This window comes from Aphelocoma coerulescens, chromosome 22 (genome assembly GCF_041296385.1).
Source record: "Aphelocoma coerulescens isolate FSJ_1873_10779 chromosome 22, UR_Acoe_1.0, whole genome shotgun sequence".
NCBI classification, from domain to species: Eukaryota; Metazoa; Chordata; class Aves; order Passeriformes; family Corvidae; genus Aphelocoma; species Aphelocoma coerulescens.
In genome coordinates, this window is record NC_091035.1 from 871969 (window position 1) to 891930 (window position 19962).

Sequence of the window (19962 nt, forward strand, 5' to 3'; positions counted from 1 at the left end):
AGCCTGGTGGAGGCCACCCTGCCCTCCTTGGGGCTCCTCTCCATGACTTCCATCCCTTCGCAAAGCCATGGAGCTGCACCAGCAGGTCCAGGCCCAGTGCAGATCCTCACCGTGGTCCTCACTGATATTTCCCATCACCAAGGCTGAGATCTGAAACATTTTAGTCAGATTTGCTACCCTGTGCTCAGGTTCAATCCCTGGGAGAGCAGAGGGCCTCGGCTGTGTGTCCTTGGGAAGGCACTGGGATTTTGCAGGAGACCCACCCGGGCCTCTGGAACAGTCAGTTCCCTCGTGTGAAGGTTTGTGGGCAGGACAGGGAGGAGCTGGGTGGTCTCCGGGGATTCTGTGGAAAGGAAACCCCTGGAGTCAGGGTCTACAGGTCAAACGAGCCCTTTCTGTGCTGGACTTTCGAATGCAGCTCAGCTTTCACAAACTCTGCACCTTCCCCAGACTTTATATCCATAGCTGAGCAAAGGTGGGCTCAACGCACCAAAGTGAATCTGAGACTGAGTCTGGGCTCAGTTTTAGGGCTAAACCAGTCCCCCCTACCTCAGTAAGGCTGAGAGAAGCAAGTGCTTTATACTCAACACTGACTTTTATTCTTCAATAACCTTTTCCCACTCCCATCTCCCCTTGTTTCCCACATTTTCCTCTGTGTCCCCTTCTCTCCCCAATTTGTTTTCCCTGGCAGACAGCTCTGCAGCTTGTCTGGAGCTGAACTTCTGCCTTGCCAAAGCCAAGTCCTCAGTAGCCAGAGCCCAGTGTTGTGATTCCCCTCACAGTGCCTGGCACAGAGCCATGTGCTTGGTCCTGCTTGAAAACTCCTGCAGATCTCTGTGGTTTTCCCTTTCCCGTCCCCATGAAGGCTCTAGGCTGGGCTGTTCTCCCTTCCCAAATAAATGAGTGAAAGGTTTTCTCTAGAAGAAAAAAACTGTCCAGAGTCCTGGTATTTCTCTTTCCTCCACCAAAAGCTTCGGCAGCACCGTGGTACTGCTGGAAGGACGGCTCTGGCAGGGGTGGGGGACAAGTGGAAAGGCCACAAACAGCCACAGGGACACCTTTGGGTCCAGGTGGGCTTTGCACTGATGGCAGCGAGTGATGGGGACAGACCCAGCATCACTGCTGGGGGGCAAATGCAGGGTTCCACAGGCCGGCTGAGGAAATCCTGTTCTGCACTTCAGAAATGACAAAACACTGGAGCAGGGGCAGTAAATAAGTCCAGATTTGTCCTCCTTTGAAGTCTGTCCCTCAGGGAAAACACAGAATTTTCTGTGCTGGGAGTTGCTGATGGACTCCCCCAGCACCAAGAGCTCCGAGCACAGGTGTGTGAAAGTGCTCTCCAAGCTCTGCCAGCTGTGCTGGATTAGGAGCACCCGGCTGGGGGGAACAGTGACCTAAAACACCTGAACAGGCCCTGAACTGAAGAGCTTTGTGTGACACTGGCATTTTCCACCTGGAGCCGTGGTGTGGATGGCTGGCACAGCATCTCCTGATGCTGCAGGAGATCTCAGACCCTCGTCCTGCCCCACAAGAGCACAAACCAGCTGGGTGATTGATGTGAGCACCTCCACCACCCAGGGCTGTGCCTCCCCGGGCCCTGGGGCTCCGCTGCCTGCCCAGATCCAGGATCCATGGATGTTCTGCATGTGGGTGTCTCCAGCAAGGAGACAGGCAGCTGGAGGAGGGACGCTGCTGGTTTCTTTATAAAGGCACAACATGTCCATAACCCGACCTTCTGAGTGCAAGACATTCTGACTGAGCAGCAGGAAGTGCTGGCCTGTTCTCCAGGTAACCTGAGCAGCTGAAAGAGGAGTTGAAATAAACACACCAAAAAAGCTAAAGGATGTTTTTGAAATTTCCTGGTCCAGAGCATGAACTGGCCTCTAAGCTCTGGTCTCCTTTGTCCCACTCGGCCTGCGGGCAGTAGCAGGACCCTGGGCAATACAAGCCCCTGGCTCTGAACCTGCAATTCCTGTGCATTCCTGCAGCTGCATTTTGTGTCTGTGCAAAGCTGGGTGTCTCCTCCTAGTTGGTTTTGGCACCAGTTTTACTCGTGGATTTAGTTAAGTTCTTTATCTCCTCCTCAAGCACCTTGGTTTTCTTCTCCAAGTCCTCCCGTGAGCGCTCTGCGTTCCTCAGCTTCAGCTCCAGCTCCCCAGACTTCTTCTTCTCCTGCTCAATGTCCTGGTTCAGCCTCACCACTTTGGCCCAGACTTCATAGTTTTCATTCTGGAGGCTGCAAAGGGAGACAGAGCATGAAAGGACTGGATTGGAAAAGGGCTGGAAAATCCTTTGGCTCTTAGGGAGTCTGACCTCAGCATCATTAAGCAGCAAAACAAGACAGAGGTGCTGTCCTGAGCCCCTCAGTGGCCACAAAACTTGATGCAATAAATCAATAACCATGATACATGTGCATTGATAATGGGATAAGAACCATAATATATAATATGATATATAATATAATGTAATATATAATATAATGTAATATATAATATAATATAATGTAATATATAATATAATATAATATAATATAATATAATATAATATAATATAATATAATATAATATAATATAATATAATATAATATAATATAATATAATATAATATAATATAATATAATATGTGGAGCTGATGGCTACAACCAATGGTGCAATAACGCTACTGGTGATTTCTGGAGAGTCTAACGGTCCAATATCGTGGTAATAACAGGAATTATGGCAGTGCAATTACTGCAGGAACACTGCAGTGCCATGCAATGATGTGGTAAGAGCTGTGGAGTATTAACATTGTCATGACACAACATTACCCACTGTGGTGAGAGCACAGCTCGTACAGCACAGCACATTGATTTTAGGCAGCCTGTAAATGCTGTATTTATCACTAATCACCACTGTTGTATACTGCATAACACTACTGGTGAATAAACCTGTGCAGTGTTTGCTGTCACATGAGCTGCACATTTCCCACTCTGCAGAAAGCAGCTCCCTGCAGTTACCTTTTGATTTGCCCCTCGTACTCATTTCTCTGTGCCTCCATGTCTTTTTCCAGCTTGAGGATCATGCTTTGCAGGAACTCCCTGCTCTCCTGCTCAGGTTTGGAGTCCTCAGCAGGGCTGCTGGTGGGACTGGCTGGTTCCTTTGGCTCGTGGCTGGGACTGAAGCAGGGCAGGAATTCCTTCTCGGAGATGCTGCTGGCAGGGCTGGGGCTGGAGCCGCTGCCTTCCCCACTCTCTGCCTGGGAGGGGGGAACATTGTCGTAGGTTGAAGCCCTGTGGAGGTCGAGCAGCTTAAAGAGATCATGAGACAACGTTCTCTTGTGTCCATCAGAGCCCACGGGGCGCGTGCTGCTTTTCCAAAAGTCACTGGCAAAGACATCGTTCTTCTCCTTGCAGCCCTTCTCCCCGGGGGGAGCCGCTGCCAGGAAAGATTTCCTCGTAGGTAAAGTCTGAGTTCTTTTCCTTGGCTGTGTTTTCCACATTCCCAGTGTGTCTTTGGACTCTGTGTCCTCCCTGGGGACACTGGAGCTCGCAGCTGGGCCAGGGGTGCTGCTGGAATTGGGGTGATCCCTCTGTAAAACAGAGCACGGCTTTGGGAGAGCCCGTCCTGCTCTGGGAGCAGACAGGTGACAGCTGCTGCTGTGACTGCAGGGTTTACAAAGGGCACACTCGAGCCTGCTGGAGGAATGGCCACGCTTTTCCATAGAAAACTATTTTGAATTGCACCATGATTACCATTAAAAAGAACTTTCTGCAGAGATTCCTTCAGAGAAAAGCCTTTAATACCCAATGCTTTCCCTTCACCAGCCTGAGCTGGAAAGGTTTCACGTGTTTGGCTGCTTAGCCAGAAAGCTTTGGGAGTTTTCATATTTCCCAGAACAGCAGATTTTCCACAGGAAAGTGGAACGTTTATCTACATCATTTTCCTGATGTAAATATTCCAGGGATGACAGATACAGCTTTTGAACCTATAAATAGCACTTTATATAAAAGTGGTTTTAGGGCTCGCTGACCTGTCAGAGCCTGTCCCAATTAATCACACGTTTAATAAATTGATTATTCCCCTGGGGATCCCTCCTTACCATTTGCCTTTGGATGGAGCCTCTGGGCGCTGTGGGGCCCTCTGCAGCTCCCCAGCCCACGGAGCTGCGAGGGACAGGAGCTTTCTTCTCAGTTTTTTGGGCAGGTGGGGAGGGAGGCACATCCTTGGATGGGGGAAAGAGCTTTTCGTGGTCACTGATCATCACAGTCATCACCTTCTGGACCTGGGGCGTGCCTGGAGGAATTAGAGATTGTCAGGGGCAAACCCAGTGCCACAGGATCCCTTCCACCACTTGGATTTCCTGCCTGGTCTTTCTGGTGTCTAAAATGGAGATGGAGCAGAAAACAAGGAGCAGGATCACAAAGCCAAATAAAGTAAATGCAGTGAGTAAAAGAAGGTGAGTACCCTCATTTCTTTGAGTTTCCTCTGTTTCCTGGAGAAGGATTTTACACCTCCCTGCTCCAAGCAGCACAGAGATGACCTCACCGAATTCCTGAATGGGCTGAACTCCATGAAGGGAGCACACAGTGTCATTCCTGAGGGGGTTTTGTCACCACAAACACCTTTACAGCCTAACAAACACATGGCTTGACTCTGCCCTGCTGTACTCACTGTGCCCAGGCATGCTTCTGGCTTATATCCACAGCTCCACCACACAAAATCGTTCATTTCAAGGCTGTGGATGCAACTCAGTATTTCAGCATGCCAGGTGTTCCTGTGCCAGTGATTCCAGGAGTCCCTTTTACCTCTCATGATAATTGCAGGGTCCTCTATCTTGGGTCTGATGAGGTTCACTCCAATCACTGTTGCCAGGTTATCCACACTCATCTTGTTGACGCTGGAGTTGAGTTGGATTTCATAGAGGAACCTGCCAGAATTGGAGAGCAAATATTTCCCATCAGAGGTGGAAGAGTGCAAAAAGCCTCACTGGTATAAAATCCTGGTTCACCCTCCCAGCTCTTCCTCTCAGTTACAAGGACAGAAACACTTGGCCTTAGAACTGGAGCTGGGTCTTACTGGTACCAGAATAAAAACCATCATGTGAGGAGCTGCTCCCCTCAAAAACAAATCAGAAAGGAAGGGAATCCCCCCATCAAATCTCCAACCAGAGAAAAACCACCCAGGCTGGGTGAAACCTGGAAGTTTTGGTGCACAAGGTTTTTGTCCAGGAAAACTACACCTGGTTTTAACTCTCAGGAATTTATCAGTGAGTCTGAGGGTGGTGATTTATGCTCAGACATTGTCAGGGGGTTTATCCCAGGGGCTGAGATTCTCCTCTACAAAAATCGGGATCTGGTGACTCAAAGGCAACCAAAGCACAGCTTAAGCAGGCTCTGTCTAGAGGAGTCATCCTTTGGGATGACATTTCTGCTCCCCAACACCAGACCTGGGCTGTCCATGCCTTGTGCAGAGCACTGACCTGCAGATGTAGCTGAGGAGGTTGTAGTTGTCTCTGGGGAGGAGGGACAGCTGCTTCACGAGCTCCTGGTGGCCCTAAACGCGAGGTAAGAAACAGCTCCAGGAGGATTCACAGGCACATGTGGGCCAAGAACAGCTTTGGTCACTCCATCCGTGCCTTTGGGGGCCTCCTCCTGGGGACTCCACCAGTCCCAGGGTGGCAGTGGAGTCCCCATCCCTGGGAGTGTTCCAAACACACGTGGATGTGGCACTCGGGGACAGGGGTTAGTGGTGACCATGGGGGTGGTGCTGGGTCATGGCTGATGATCTTGGGGATCTTTTCCAACCTCGTGGATTCCATGACTCTGATTCTCTTGGCATTTTCCATCACTGTTTTGTGTATTTCCCCATCCCTGGAAGTGTCCAAGGCCAGGTTGGATGGAGCTCTGGGTAACCTGGGCTGTGGAAGGTGGGATGGTGGAACTGGATGGGCTTTGAGGTCCCTTCCAACCCCAACCACTCTGGGATTCCTTGGTCCCATGTATAGAACGGTGCCATTCCTGTTCCTATAGTGGCTTGTTTTGCAAAGGGAGGCTCCTTTTCCACCAAATTACATATTAGGAAAAGACAATTCCCATCTGTTCCTCACTTCTCCCTCTCCCAAATCCCTACTCCCCTCCTTGGTGTCCCCCAGGGCCCTCTGCCAGCCCAACGCTCAGCTCGGGTGTGGTGGGCTTCCTTCCATCCTGGTTCTCACACTGGCTGTTTGCTGCCAAGGGCTCCACAAAAAGAGGTGCTGAGCAGAAATTTAAGCTTTAACATTCACAAACCCATGTGGTCAAGCTGGGAAACCCCACTGGCTTCGGGAGAGTTTTTTCTTTTTCATTTTTTTCCTTCTTTTTTCCCTCCCCAGACTCCAAAGCTCAGTGGCTGACAGTGCTGTGCACCCTGGCACTGAAACTGAAAACAAAAGCATCTCTACCTTTGTCTCATCAGCTTCCAGAGCCTTCCCACAGAGCAGGAAATCCTCGTACTGCAGCCAGGGCACCACGGGCTCCGGGAGCTCCCGCAGGTAGAGCTTGAACAGGGAGGCCACGGTGTGGACATCGGTGTCCCTGCAAAGTGCAAAGAAGCCACTCAGGGAAAGTCAGGCCCAGCAGGTCAGCAAACCCCCACAAGGCTCTGTTTGAGCTCTGTGTGCAGGTGTGGAGACAGAGAGATGTCAACAGGAGGCCAGAGCAACCTGGGGGGACCCACAGCCAGGGAATGGCCCCAGCTGGCAGCAGAATAAAGGCTTGGTGGAGATTTTCCCCACCTTGAGGGTGGCAGGTCCCAGTGTCCACACCTGGGCTGAGCTGGGATAGCAGGGAATTCACTTTGAGGGCTCCTGCCTTCTCCCAAAGCCGAGTTTTGAGCAAGCACAAAGCCACGGTCTCAGCTCTACCCAGCTGCCCTGCCCTCGGAAATCCTGGGCCCTGGCAGGCAGTCCCTGCCCTGGGCTGCCCCATCACCCAGGCCCAGGTCTGGGCACAGCAGGAGCCAAACCCAACAGCAGCCGTCAGGCACAACACAGGCTCTTGTGTTCCCTCAATCTCCCTCCTTTGCTTTGGGAACCTAAAGTCACTTTTCCTCACCCACTGGATGACTGCGGAGCCACGTTACTGAATGAGTGGGAGCTGCATTTCTGGAGCACCACCCTGGTCCTTGTCACTGCATTCGAAGGGGTGGAGAACCAAGGAGAAGGGAGCAAAACCCTTCTCCCGTCTCCCATTCCAAGCAAAACCCTTCTCCCATCTCCCATTCCAAGCAAAGCCATCCCAGCCCGTGCTGGGCTCGCGAGGGTCCGCGTGCAGATCCTCCCCTGCCTGGCCACACTCCCCAGCGTGGAGCTGGCGGAGCCTCCCTGGGATCTCAGAGCAGCAGCAGTCACTGGGGCTGCTCTGCTGGGACAGATGTTTGCAGCTTTGCAGCCCTTGTATTTACATTCTGTCAAAGGGACACTGTCAAGATCACGAGCCTCTATTCTGACCTACCTTGAAGTCGCTAAACTCTTATAAACTTCAAGCAAAAATCCCTCAGGTCAGTTATTTTTAGGATTGGTTGGGGTTGAAAAATACTATTATTATTACAAGCACACATAAACACAGAGGGACATTTTCAGAGCTACATTTTTGTAGGACCTACCAGTACACCCACTGGGCATCCTGGGTGCCTGGACTGCACCAGCAGCTTTCTAACACTCCCCACTCCACCCTGCCGTGGCTGTGTGTGTGTGAGTGCACCCCTGAAAACCCAGACAGGCTGCAAGGATGGCACTGAAGGTCGAGCCAGCACCTCGCTGCTCTCAGGTCACTGCAAACCCCATTATCTGCCTTCCTCCTCACTGAGAAAATGTTTTGCTTGGGGTGCCAGGGGGTTGCAGTCACCCTGAGACCACCCTGGCCATGCCCATCCCAAGCCCTGCAGCACAGGGGGAACATCCCGGGGAGGGCTGAGCTCCCTGGCCGTGCCCCATTGCAAAACAGGGCTGCAAACATTAAAGGTTTCACCTTCCCATGGCCCTGCACAGGTTCCAACAGGAAAGCTCCGAGCAGGGCTCAGTGCCCAGGAAATGCTCAGCTGCAAAGCTGCTGCTGGGATGGCTTCGCTCCATCCGGCTCTGCCCGGCCGGGGGATTTAGGGGAAAGTGATGGGGTTTTCCTAACAAAGCTCAACAAAAACGGGAAAAGTTTTGTGGTTAGGGACAGGCCTGTGAGCAGAGAGACGGGGCTCCTGCACAATGCTCAAGCAAGATGGGCTTTGCACAAAAATCCAGGGGAGCTCCTGGGTTTGGGGACTCCCTTTTCTCGAGCATCCCAGGCCTTGGTGGCTCTCAGGGCAGCTCCCAAATTCCATGGCCAGTGTCACCTTCGCACACAGCAGCACCCTGGGCACTCCTTGTCTCAGGCCTGGTGCACAGGGCAGGGCAGGAATTGAGCTGAAATCCTCACCTGAGGTGCCGTGCAAAGGCAGGACCCACTTTTCCTCTGTCCCAGCTCCGGGGCTGTGGCTCTCACCAGCACAAACTGGGGGGAAAAGCCCTGGAGCAGCACAGGTGAGCAGGGCAGGGTGAGCCATGCCTTGTGCCACTGGGGCCAAAATCAAGGGATCAGGGGGGACAGGACAGAAAACCCCTGGAGAAAGGGAGGCACCAGAAAGAGGGGGAGTTCCCCTCCTGCTTCCATTTTTCACAGGGCATGGCAGAGGCAGCAGCTGCAAAGGTCTCTCTCCAAAGCCTCTCTGAGACCTACGAGCAGGGACAGGCAGCTCTCCCAGATTTAGGGAGTTCTCCGTTTCCTCCTGGCCCTGCAGAGAAGGGGCGGCAGGGGGACACAGCTTTGCAGCAGCAAAAGTCTCCCAAAATCTCTCCCATCTGTGTGGTGCTGTAGGGAAAAGCATCAGGAGGAAAATACCACGGCAGGGAAAGGAACAACTTCTGCTGTGTGTATGAGAGCGTCCTCTGGGCTTGTCTGGGACCCTGCCCTTGCTCTCCTTTCTCAAAGCCCTCAGCTGATGGGCTGAGCTCTTCCCTTTGCTCCTTCCTTGGCTGCTCCAAACCATAAGTGCTGTGTGTGGCCGGGATTTTCCCAAACGCTTTCCTTTCTTTCCAGGAATCTTATCTCAGCACCCTCTGGTTGTGTGATTGTGGTTTCTGCTGAACCCTCTCTCCTCCTCAAGCCCTTCTGGAGGGTTCTGGAGGGCACTGCTGGGCTCTGGGGGTCGGACTGGCTGGTTTTCCCTGGAATGTGGCAGTGGGAGAGGGGGAATCAGCGTTACCTGTCGAACGAGGGCCTTTCCCCGGCGTCGAAGGCATCCCGGAGCTGTCTGACCAGGTTGTCCTGGCCGGGCAGGCGGAAGATTCCCTCCTCACTCACTCCATGCTCCCGGATGAACTCGGCGCTTTTCTGCACCAGGATGGGCACCTGGTGCTGCCCGAATTTCTGCTCGTAGGCCATGGTCTCTGCCAGGTGCTGCCCGAACACCGCTGGGGACAGGGCACGAGGTCAGAGCAGGAACCCCAAAGCTCCGCTGAGGGCACCTCACCTGCCCCAGCAGGAGCTGCTGCTCTGCCAGGCACCAGAACCCTGCAAACTCCTCGGCAGAAACAAAGTTCTGCAGAAAGCAGAGCTTTCCCCAAGGAAATAACAGCAAAATAAAACCTTGTTCCTCCTCCAGTAATTGACAGTTCTCCAAATGACTGAAAGCAAACCTTGGGGTTTGCTGCCTGTGAGCAGGATGCTGATCCAGAGCGAGACAGGGACAGGGCACAGGGAGGGAAGGAAGCTCATCCCACAAAGCTGGGGGGTATAGAAAGCACAGGAGACCACCAAGAAACCAGAAAAGATCCTTGTAGGGATTTGGAGCTGGAATTCTTCCTGATCCCATCACTTTTCTTCCCCCTCCCCTCTCCTGACCTTCCCCTGTGCCGGGGCCAGCTGTGCTCCAAGGGGATGGTACCTTTCCTTCGGAGCAAAACTGCCTTTTTCCTCCTGAAGCCGCGGCAGAAGCAGCACCTGACGGGGGGCAGGCAGCAGCTCCTCCTCGGAGCCTGGGGCATGGCAAGAGCAGGCAACTCCCAGCTCCAGCAGGGTCTGGAATATCAATGGCAAAGGGTCCCCTGGTCCTCTGCCATACTCCTGCCCCAGCAGTGCCCGTGGTGTGTTCCCCTTGTGCTCTGAAGGCTGAAATCATTCCCGTGCATCCTCCAGAGCAGGGAAATGCAGGTAAACACCCTCAGCTGCAACCACAGGGCTTGTCAGCACCTGCCTGGGCATGGGGCTGTTTCATTTGTCCCTCACACTTTTAAATAATGAACATAAACCTGTCACCATGCACACAAAGAGCAAATGTCTCTCTTTTTTTGGCCTCTGTGCTGTGGTAGCTGATACTGAACTGGTGATTTCACTGCAGATTTGTTGGTCTGGAGACACCTCCCCAGGGTGCTGTGATGCTGTGGGAGTGACAACCAACCCTGCAAAACCACACCGAGATTTTGGAGATGCTTTTGCTGTTTCTTCACTCTGCAGCTTTTCTGCTTCTTGGTGTGCAACAAGCTCACAGGACCTGGGCCACAGGGCTGCTCCCAGATGGGCTCTGCCAAAACCTCCCGCATGCAGGGGTTGCTCTAAAAGCTCCTGTTGCCCCAGTTTGCACTGAAGCCAAAAAACCTCAAGTTTTGGGAGTTTTGGGATCTGCTAACCTGTGTATTGACATAAAATGCAGCTCCACAGTCCCTGACTTCTCTGCTGTCCTCAGGGCCCTCTGTGCTGCTATAAATTTACATTTTCTTTCCTATAAAGTCACTTAATTTACCTGGAAGAGACCAACAGCCTCCTAAGTTTAAAAAGGATCAGAGGCAGAGCTGTTATTAAATATTAGAGCCAGTTGGGACAATGCCCTGGAAATTCCTGGCTCAATCCTCCGTTCAGCTGGGTGATGCTGCCTCCCCCAGGGCACAGCCTGCTCCCGTTCGGAGGCAGAAAAGCTCAGGGATGCAGAAGAAAACCAGCTGGGACAGGCTGGGAGAGCTGGGGGTGCTCACCTGGAGACGGGAAGGATCCAGGGAGAGCTCAGAGCCCCTTACAGGGCCTGAAGGGGCTCCAGGAGAGCTGGAGAGGGACTGGGGATAGGGATGGAGGGACAGGACACAAGGAATGGCTTCCCCCTGGGAATGGAATGGATGGAATACTGGGAAGCAGCTGTTCCCTGGGAGGGTGCTGAGGCCCTGGCACAGGTTCATGCCTGGGTGTGAGGAGGGTGAGGGTGTGACCCAGGCAGGCTGAGAGCAAACGGGGACAGAAAGGATGGGCTGAGCAAGAAAAGCAAGGGGAAAAGCAGAGCGAGGAAACTGGCAGGTGGAGAACAACATTTTCCAAGGCTTTGTCCCTGAATGGGAGTTGTTTTCAAGAACATTTCCAGGGTCAAAAAGCCCACGAGGAAGTTGATAAAAGAAGATGAAGCCAGGCCAGAAATGTTCGCTCAGGCCTGGCTTTCCTCACCACTGCCCGTGTTTGCAGCAGCCCCAGCGCCGGGGCTGCTCCCGGAGCAGCTTCCAAGGGAGTCATAAGGGACACGTCCCAGCCCTGTTTTCCAGGGATTTCTGAGCCCAGCTTTGAACCCCTCACCCTAAAGTGCTGCAGGCCCCAGGGCAGTGGGAGATCCCCCCTCCAGGAGCTGTCCCTGCTCCCTTTTACCTCCCGACGCCGACCCCAGCGCCCTCCGGATGGATTTCACCCACTCCTCCATCTCCGCATGGGAGCTGGCCATGAGCACACAGCTGTCCTGCCCTGCCCGGCTCTGCTCTCCAGCCACCCCTGCGGAAACAACACATTTAAGGAGAGGATTGGAGGAGAAAAGGCACATTTGTGTTGTTTTCTTTGTCAAAATCTTTTGGCTCCGAATTTCCCCGTTAAAGCCCCGCTGGCTGCAGGGGAAGCGGAGCTCCGACATTTCACACTTGGAGATCTGCAAGAAAGGAACAGAAACTGCTGCAGCTGCAGCCTGGCAGAGCTTCTCCTCACCATGGGACATGGGCACTGACACAGGGCCTTCCTCCAGCCCTGGGTGAAAGCAAGAAATTCATTTTCCCATTAAACAGAGCTCCGGGAACCTCGGAAAGAAGTGGGAGCGGGAGCACAAGGACTGGGAAAGGACTTGCCTGAGTGATTTTGGGTGGTCAACCCAGCCCAAAAGCATGCAAGGAGGAGGAGTGAAGCATCCTCACCTGGGATGATTTCAAAGATGAATTTCCCTCCTTCCTCTGGGTTAGTGGCCACCACCTTGATGGTGCTCCCCTGGAGAGACAGGCAGCCCTAGGACAGAGCAGAGCAAACCCCTGTGTGCCACCAGTGCGAGGCCACAGTGCCACTGAGGGTGGGGGTCCTGCCCTCAAATACCCTGCAGGAGATCTATTTCATAGAGGTGTATTTGTGTAGATAAACTACAGTGACTTTTCCAACAAGAGCCACTTCTTAAATGCCAATTTTTCCAATGAAGTGATTCTCAGAATGAGAAAATGGTTCTTTTGCTCTTTCCTATCTTTTTCTCACTTCTCATGTTCTTTCGGCCCTTGTTGGGAGTGGAAGGAGAGAAAACGAAGGAGAATGGACTTGGGAAAACCCCAGAACATCCTGTTTCTGCTGGGCAGGGGCAGGAAAACTGTTCCTTGAACACAGCATCACTTAAACCCAAAAGGCAGCCCAAAGCCGGCAGGAGAGGAGGAGAGAAAAAGAAGAAAAATTAACAGGGAAATTAACAAATAAAGTGGAAAACAGCCATTTCTGGGGACCTTCCTTTCCCTGGCTGTGGGGGCTGGCGGAGGGATTGGGGTGACTCAGCCCTGGAGGCCTCCCCGGGCAGGAAATGAGCCTGCGCCCAAAATGAAATTTCTCAGCAATTTCAGCCTCCTGGAAGCCACCGAGCTCCTGGAGCCCAGCTGCTTCCATCGGGATCCCTGCTGGGACCCACGGGGCTGGATGCAGGGGTGGTGCAGCAGGGGCAGGGCAGAGCTGCCATGGGAAGGTTTTCACAGCACTTTCTGTTCCCACATCCCATTTCCAGCTCCTCTCCAGCACCCTGGAACAGGGCAGAGCCAGAAATGGGACCTGGATCCCACCGGGCTCAGCCTGCTGCTCCCACCCCGAGGATCCATGGATCACCTTCCCCCGGGAGTGTTTTCTATCCCCAGAGGAGTTTTGCTGCTGGTAATGCTTTGTAGAGGGAACAGCCTTTCTGTTTTCCCTGGAATTTCTCCAAAGGAGGAAAAGGTGGTGGATACTTGAGAAGTGAGTTAGAGTACGGAGAAAATGGTGGGAAAATAAATTAAATTAAATAAAATAATTGAAAAACCACCTGATTTCTTCCAGGCAAGTGCACTGGCCAGAGAGAGAGGAATTTCCTTCCCTTCCAGCTTCCTCTCCTGTGGCAGGAGTCCTGAGGAAGCAGCTGCCCTTCCCTGCCATCTGCCCAGCCCTCAGCCCTGCCAAGGCCTGGCTTGGGCTGACCCTCACCCTCAGGCTGTGCTGAAAATCCCGCTGATTTTCCCTAAAAGTATCCTGCCAGGTGCCTTTCCTACCAGAGCAAGGACAGAACCTCTCTCAGAGCTCCCACCCCTCGTGCCCCCACTGCTGTCCTGGAAGGAGAGCCGAGCTCTCCTCCCCAGCCTGTTTCTCCTGGGAAATGGTGACAGCTCCCAGCTGGGGACTGGACTGGGCTTTCCCAGCTCCCCCGTGCTGGGGCTCAGGGGGTTCCAGCCCCCAGCAGGGCTTGCAGGCACCTGAGGAACTGAAATGCATCCATGAAGTTCCTGATCAGGACTGTTCATCTCTGATACTGCCCAGAGGCAGAAAACTCCTATAATACCCGACTCCAGACCCACCCCAAACCATTTCATGGAATCATGGAATTCTGGAATGGTTTGGGTGGGAAGGGACCTCAAAGATCATCTTATTCCACCCCCTGCCATGGCAGGGACACCTCCCACTGTCCCAGGTTGCTCCAAGCCCCATCCAACCTGGCCTTGGACACTGCCAGGGATCCAGGGGCAGCCACAGCTTCTCTGGGCACCCTGTGCCAGGGCCTGCCCACCCTCACAGGGAGGAATTCCTTCCCAATATCCCATCCATCCCTGCCCCCTGGCACTGGGAAGCCGTTCCCCCTTGCCCTTGTAAAAGTCTCTCTCCATCTTTCTTTTGGGCTCCCTTTAGGCACTGCAAGACCACAATTAAATCACCCTGAAGTTTCTCCTCTCCAGGCTGGACAACCCCAACTCCCTGAGCCCCAATTCCCAGCACGGGGGAGACCAAGGACCAGCACAGCCCAGCGGCCTCGCCCTACCTGCGGCTTGGCATCGTCCTCGTCCTTGTAGTAGTAGAGCTGCTGTCCCTTGAGCACGAAGTAGCGGTGCTGCCAGTTCTTGACGATGGAGCGCTGCTTCTTCAGCCAGCCCAGCTTCAGGGGCCGCTCCAGGGCGCTGGGGGAGCCCGGCCGGGCGCCCGCGGGGTCCCCGCTCATCACGCTCCTGGAGCGGGCTGTGGGGACAGAGGGACACGGGGAGTGGGGACAGAGGGACACGGGGAGAGGAGACAGAGAGGGACACGGGGAATGGGGACAGAGGGACACGGGGAGAGGGGACAGAGAGGGACACGGGGAATGGGGATAGAGGGACACGGCGAATGGGGACAGAGAGGGACAGAGGGACACAGGGAGAGGGGACAGAGGGACACGGGGAGAGAGGACAGAGGGACACGGGGAGAGGGGACAGAGAGGGACAGAGGGACGGGGAGAGGGGACAGAGGGACACGGGGAATGGGGATAGAGGGACACGGGGAATGGGGATAGAGGGACACGGGGAGAGGGGACAGAGGGACACAGGGAGTGGGGACAGAGAGGGACACGGGGAGTGGGGACAAAGGGACACGGGGAGTGGGGACAGAGGGACACAGGGAATGGGGACAGAGAGGGACACGGGGAGAGGCTCTCGGCCCTGTGCTCTGCCGAGAGAACTGACCCAAGTTTACAAAGGAAGTGGCTGCAGTAGCTGCCACTGTGAGCTTCCTTTTTCCTGCGTGGGAGGAATTGTCTTGCAAGTGAGAACAAATCATTAGCGCTTTTTTGGGGCTTTTTTTTAATGGGAGTGTGTGGTTTTTGCGCCCTCCCCGAAGCTGCAGTGACAGCAGAGTGACCCAAACAGTTTGGACGTCGCAGTTTTGCTCTGAGAGAACCTGGTGTTCCCAGTGGGGCAGAACCCACATTTACAGGGATGGAAAATCTCCAAGGATGGAAAAATACCAGCATGGATATAGCACTGGGCACAGCAGTGTCCCTGTCACCTGTTTACATGGCCCCACTGGTGCCAGGGACTGGTGGCATCTCCAAATGCCTCTGTGACAGCAAAAGTCTTGGAGGGATCACTTCCAGATGGGATTTTTGCCTCTGGACCAGGCACTGCAGCCCCCCAGAGCCAACCCAGCTGGGCAGAGTTTGCATTTAAGGCTGCAAGGCACAAATAAGGCCAGGACTCTGGGGGAATTCAGCCTCACTGGTGATTTCCTGAGGTAGAAAACGCTTGGCACCCAGGGCTTCAGTGGTTCAGTTCAAGGGTGTCCCCACTTCCCCTTCCAAAATCCCCCAGAGAAAGAAACTCCACTGGGTGTTCCCTTTGTCCTGTAGAGCACTCCAGGCTCACCTCCCACTACAAACCTGCCACAGGCTGCAAATCATCTCCCAAAAGCCAAAAAGGATTGTGAATGTGGAACCCCAAAAAGGATTGTGAATCCCCAATCCAGCCTTCAAAGCACCCTGGGGTGCTGCACATTCGGTGTGTGCTGCCACGGGATGGCCCTGAAGGGGATGGGGTTGGAAGCAGGGACATTGCACAGGGATTTCCCAGCCAGCTCCCCCAACAAATGCTGCTGCTGGGGATTACCCTGGTGGAAAACCCAGATGGGGTTTCCAAATTGCTCCTCCAGCCCTGGCAGTTTCTTTGCTCAGCAAAGTGCTCAGGACCCCATAAATCACATTCCTCCATGTCCCATGGCTGTCTCTGACCCCTCAGGGTGAGGATTTTTGGGGAGTGACCTGCAGGGTTGGAGCAGCCACTGGGAGTGAGGAGCCTGCTGGGCACAGAGCTGAGCCCAGCTATGCTGATGTTGCAGCAGCACAAGGTTTGGAAGGAGAAACTGTGGGGTTTTAGGAAAAATGCAATGGTTTGCTATCTTTTCTGGGGGATATCAACCTCCCCCAAAGCCCAGCACTGCATCAGGGCTCTGCTGAGGGAAAAGGCGCTGCTGCCTGGGGCTCCTCCTGCTCTCAGCCTTGAGCTTGACTTGTCCATCCTTGCTGGAAATGAGGTTTATTCTCTCCCTCCTTGCAGCCCTTCCCAGCCCCACCAGGACTCTGGGCACAGAGGGATCCCCTGGAGTCCCCTTCCCTGAGCATCAGCCCCAGGCTTGAGGCGCAGCCTGGGCTTAGTCCTGGCTTAGCCGTGTTCCTGCACACCCACGAGCACCCTTGTGAGCCCACAGCTCCATTTCCCTCTGCACGGGGCAGCTCTCCCCGGACTTTGGGCCCATTGAAGGCCAAAAGAGCCATTTGTTGTTTTTATTTCTTGTGAGGGGAGGGAGCTGCCCCGGGGCCCTTGGCTTTGTTTTCTGTAAAGTTTTCAGCATCCACAAAACCAGAACCACCGAGGCCGCAGCTCCTCCCTCACTTGTCCAGCGCTGTTCATTCTGTGCCTCGTGCAGCAGAGCTGGACAAGTGCAGCACACCCAGCTAGGGCGTGGTGATGGAATTTGGGATGCGGACGAAGCTTTTCCCTGGCTCCAGCACTTGGAACCATCTCCTCCTCCAACACCTCCCTGCACACCCAGCCCTGCCCCTCTCTGCGCTCCCCCAGGGCAGGAAGGAGCCGCCAGAGCTTTGGTGGTGCCCCCAAAGCGTTTCCTGTGGCAACGGCCTCTGGGGTTGGGCATTTCCTCCAAAACATCCTCGCTGCTCCTGCAGCCCCGGGACCTCCAGCACGGGGAGGTGCCCGTGTGCTGCTGCCCTCTCCCCAAAAACAGGAGCCACAGTGTGGGTGCAGGACAAGGGCAGAGGGGGCCCCATTTGGGGCTTTGTGTGCAGAGAATGGTTTGGCCACTCTGATCAGAGTGGCTTCGGACAGAAATCCAAGCTGCCTTTGCAGGAAAACCCAGCCAGGCCAACCCTGGAGGCTGCTGCAGTGCACGGGGAGGGAGAGCCTGGCAGAGACCAGCGGGGTCCAACCTCTGCTCCAGGGGAAATCCAGCCCCAGCGCGGGCCCTGGCCAAGTTCTGGCACCAGTGCCAGGATCACGGAGGGCCTGGGCCTCAGAGCATGCACAAGGCTGGGCTCCTGCCGCCCTAAATCCCCGCCCTGGCTGCCTGACCCTACCCCAGGCTCTGGTATTTTGCCCTCAGAGCCCACATAGGGGTCCCACACTCCTTCCCAAAGGTGTTCTCTGGTGGTTTCCATGCTGGAAATGGATCCCGGGGTGGGTGAGAGCCCTGCAAAGCCTGGGCAGGGGTGGGAGGTGGGTCAGGAAATCACAGGGTGAGGCTGTCCCACGGCCCTGGGAGTCCGAGGGCTCCTCACCACCCCGAGAGGAAACCACTGATGTCAGAGGCGCTGAGACACCTGAGCCAGGGCGAGATTGTTTCCTCCAGCCTGGGCCATGCCAACGTGGCTCAGCCTGAGCCTCACCTCCTGCAGGGTCTGTGCCACCAGAACGGCCCCTGTGTGGTTTAAAGCCTCCCAAAGCTGGATTTTGGGGGGCAGCAGCCCTGTCCCCCTGTCCCCCTGCTCCCGCAGCATCCCTCGGTGACAACTCTGCAAATCACTTCTTGCAAATCATTTGCAAATCGTCTGCTCTCTCTCAAAAGTGGCACTTGAGGGCCAGGTCCCCCCACTGAGGCTGGAGCCAAAATCTCAGCCAGGCTTGGCCACAGACACCCCCAGCCCCTGCCCCGCCCCGGGCACCGAAGCGGACACAGAAGAGCACAAAGGAACGGTCACCGTACCTATTTTTGCAGCATCCATTTTCAGGTTGAAATCCCAGTTCCGTGGCAGCTTGAGTGACATTCTGGATCAAGAAGGGCTTTTTTTGTTTTCCCCAAGGTGAGCTTGCTTAGGAGATGGGCTGGAACCAAACCCTGGTGGTCCCGTGTGGATCCCACACCCGGGGTTGATCCCCCCGCAAAGAGCAGCAGCTCGGCGAGGGTTGATTTGCCAGTGAACTTCCTGCCTCCGAGAGCAGCTGTGAGCAACCCCATAAAAGTACTTTCCTGCCCTGCTTTCCTGCAAAGCTCTGGCCTGGCTTCCCCAGCGATGCTCTCAGGTGATGCCGGCTTTGCTCCCCTCCTTGCCCCCTGTCCTGGCGGACGGGGACACCCAGCCCAGCCTGGGGCTGCTCCCCACACGGCGCTCGGTGCCTTTGAGGAAGTGGTGTCAGAAACACCCGGTGTCCTCCTGGTGCTCTGAACACTGCTCCGAGGAGGAGCAGCCCCGCTCGGAGCTGCGGGGAATGTTCTGCTCAGGGGCAGAGCAGAGCTCAGGTGTGAGCTCAGGGTGACCTCTGTGCATCCCCTGATGGCACTGGGGTCTTTGATTTCTCCTGTTAATTGCTGAGAGGTGCCCACGACTGATTGAAGGCTTTTGCAGCAGTGGAAGCCAAATGGGGATGAAATGAGGCAGCTCCTGGAAGAAAGGCCATAGTAATCGGAGCGGTGAGGACCAAGGGATCTTAGAACCATGGAATGGTTTGGGTTGGAAGGGACCTTAAAGCCCAACCAGTACCACCCCTGCCATGGCAGGGACACCTTCCACTGTCCCAGGTTGCTCCAAGCCCATCCAACCTGGCCTTGGACACCCCCAGGGATGGTGCAGCCCCAGCTTCTCTGGGCAAAGGTGGGATGTGGACACAGAACCCACCAGGAGCAGTGGACCGAGCAAAATCCCTGCTCACAACAGCGAGTGTATCGTGGTTCGTGCTGGTTTTCCACCCCAGAACAGGCTGTGCATGCCCAGAGCAGCCTGGGCTGGGGCTGGGCCGAGCTGTGGCTCTCAAGGCGCAGGAGGATCAGGCAGGGCTGTTACAAACACCCCCAGGAGTGGGCAGGGGGCTCCCAAGGGCTGCTGGAGGCTCCAGCCCCCATCTCCCCCCACACTGGGAAAGCCTAGGCCTCGTGAAGAGGGAAGTTGCCCCGAGCAGAAGCAGGAACAGCGGCAGGGGAAGCGCAGGGGGATGAACAAGGACGTGGCCACCGGTTCCTGTTGTGATTCCCAGCCCATCATTGTGCCCAGGAGCCCCTGAGCCACCTGCAAAGGGGATTTGTTTTTAGTGTTGTAACACAAACTGAGGAAAGGAAGGAGCTGGAGGCTGCGCTGGGTGCTCGGTCACAGCACGGCCAGGGTGGAGCTCGCTGGGCTGATCTGGGTTAATCACAGCTGAAAAACGACTCTGCTGCTTTGGGCAGTAACTGGAACCAGCTCAGAGATCCCCAGCTCACAGATTCCACTGCCCAAGGTCCAGAGAATGTGACAGTGTGGAATTTCACAGCAGAGCAGCCCAGGACGTTCCCCCAGCCTGAGGAGATTAACCCAAAACCCTGCTCTGGCCCCAGACTCCTCAATGGGCTCCATTTCTGCTGTAGCCCGAGCAGAGGGCACCGATTAAGCACCAGTTTTAGCTCTCAGAAATATCTGCAGGCAGCTAAAGGAGCTCCACGGGCTCACACAGTGTGATCCTTTTTCCCTTCAGCCTGGTTCGCTCTGGCAGCCCGGAGCAGCCCTTTCCCACCCGCAGTGTCACGGGCAGGATGTCACGCGGCCCTGTCCCCTCCTCCAGAACGGAAACTCTGCTTGAGCCCAAAGCCCTGCAGTTCAGCTCAACGCTGTGGTCACACCACAGAGCTCAGCCCTCCCTGGCACCCCAAAACTGCCCCTCTGAGCACCCCAGAGCTGCTTCAGCCAC

At 54.9% G+C, this 19962-nt stretch overlaps 1 protein-coding gene across 3 annotated transcripts; it reads right to left on the reverse strand.

The window, feature by feature from the left end:
• Positions 1–589: 589 nt before the first annotated feature.
• ARHGAP25 (Rho GTPase activating protein 25) lies at positions 590–18225 on the reverse strand. 3 transcript variants are annotated; one of them, XM_069035618.1, is made up of 11 exons: positions 18011–18225; positions 14310–14503; positions 12199–12286; positions 11669–11788; positions 9252–9459; positions 6418–6550; positions 5458–5531; positions 4784–4905; positions 4078–4271; positions 2996–3567; positions 590–2236 (listed from the first exon to the last, which is right to left on the reverse strand). In XM_069035618.1, exons 1-11 carry the CDS (start codon positions 18069–18071, stop codon positions 2026–2028), a joined length of 1977 nt encoding a protein of 658 aa, XP_068891719.1. In that variant the 5' UTR covers positions 18072–18225; the 3' UTR covers positions 590–2025. The 3 variants fall into 3 exon arrangements, with proteins under 3 accessions (XP_068891719.1, XP_068891720.1, XP_068891721.1); XM_069035619.1 differs by lacking the exon at positions 18011–18225 and adding an exon at positions 14983–15001; XM_069035620.1 differs by lacking the exons at positions 11669–11788; positions 12199–12286; positions 14310–14503; positions 18011–18225 and adding an exon at positions 9933–10781.
• Positions 18226–19962: the final 1737 nt, after the last annotated feature.

Coding starts and splice junctions, on each gene's coding strand:
- ARHGAP25 (XM_069035618.1), bottom strand. CDS start 18,071: ATGTCACTCAAGCTGCCACGGAACTGGGATTTCAACCTGAAAATGGAT. Junction 12,287..14,309: donor AGGACGATGCCAAGCCGCAG/GTAGGGCGAGGC, acceptor GCTCTGTCCTAG/GGCTGCCTGTCTCTCCAGGG. Junction 9,460..11,668: donor GCTGGGGTCGGCGTCGGGAG/GTAAAAGGGAGC, acceptor CCCTGTCCCCAG/CGGTGTTCGGGCAGCACCTG.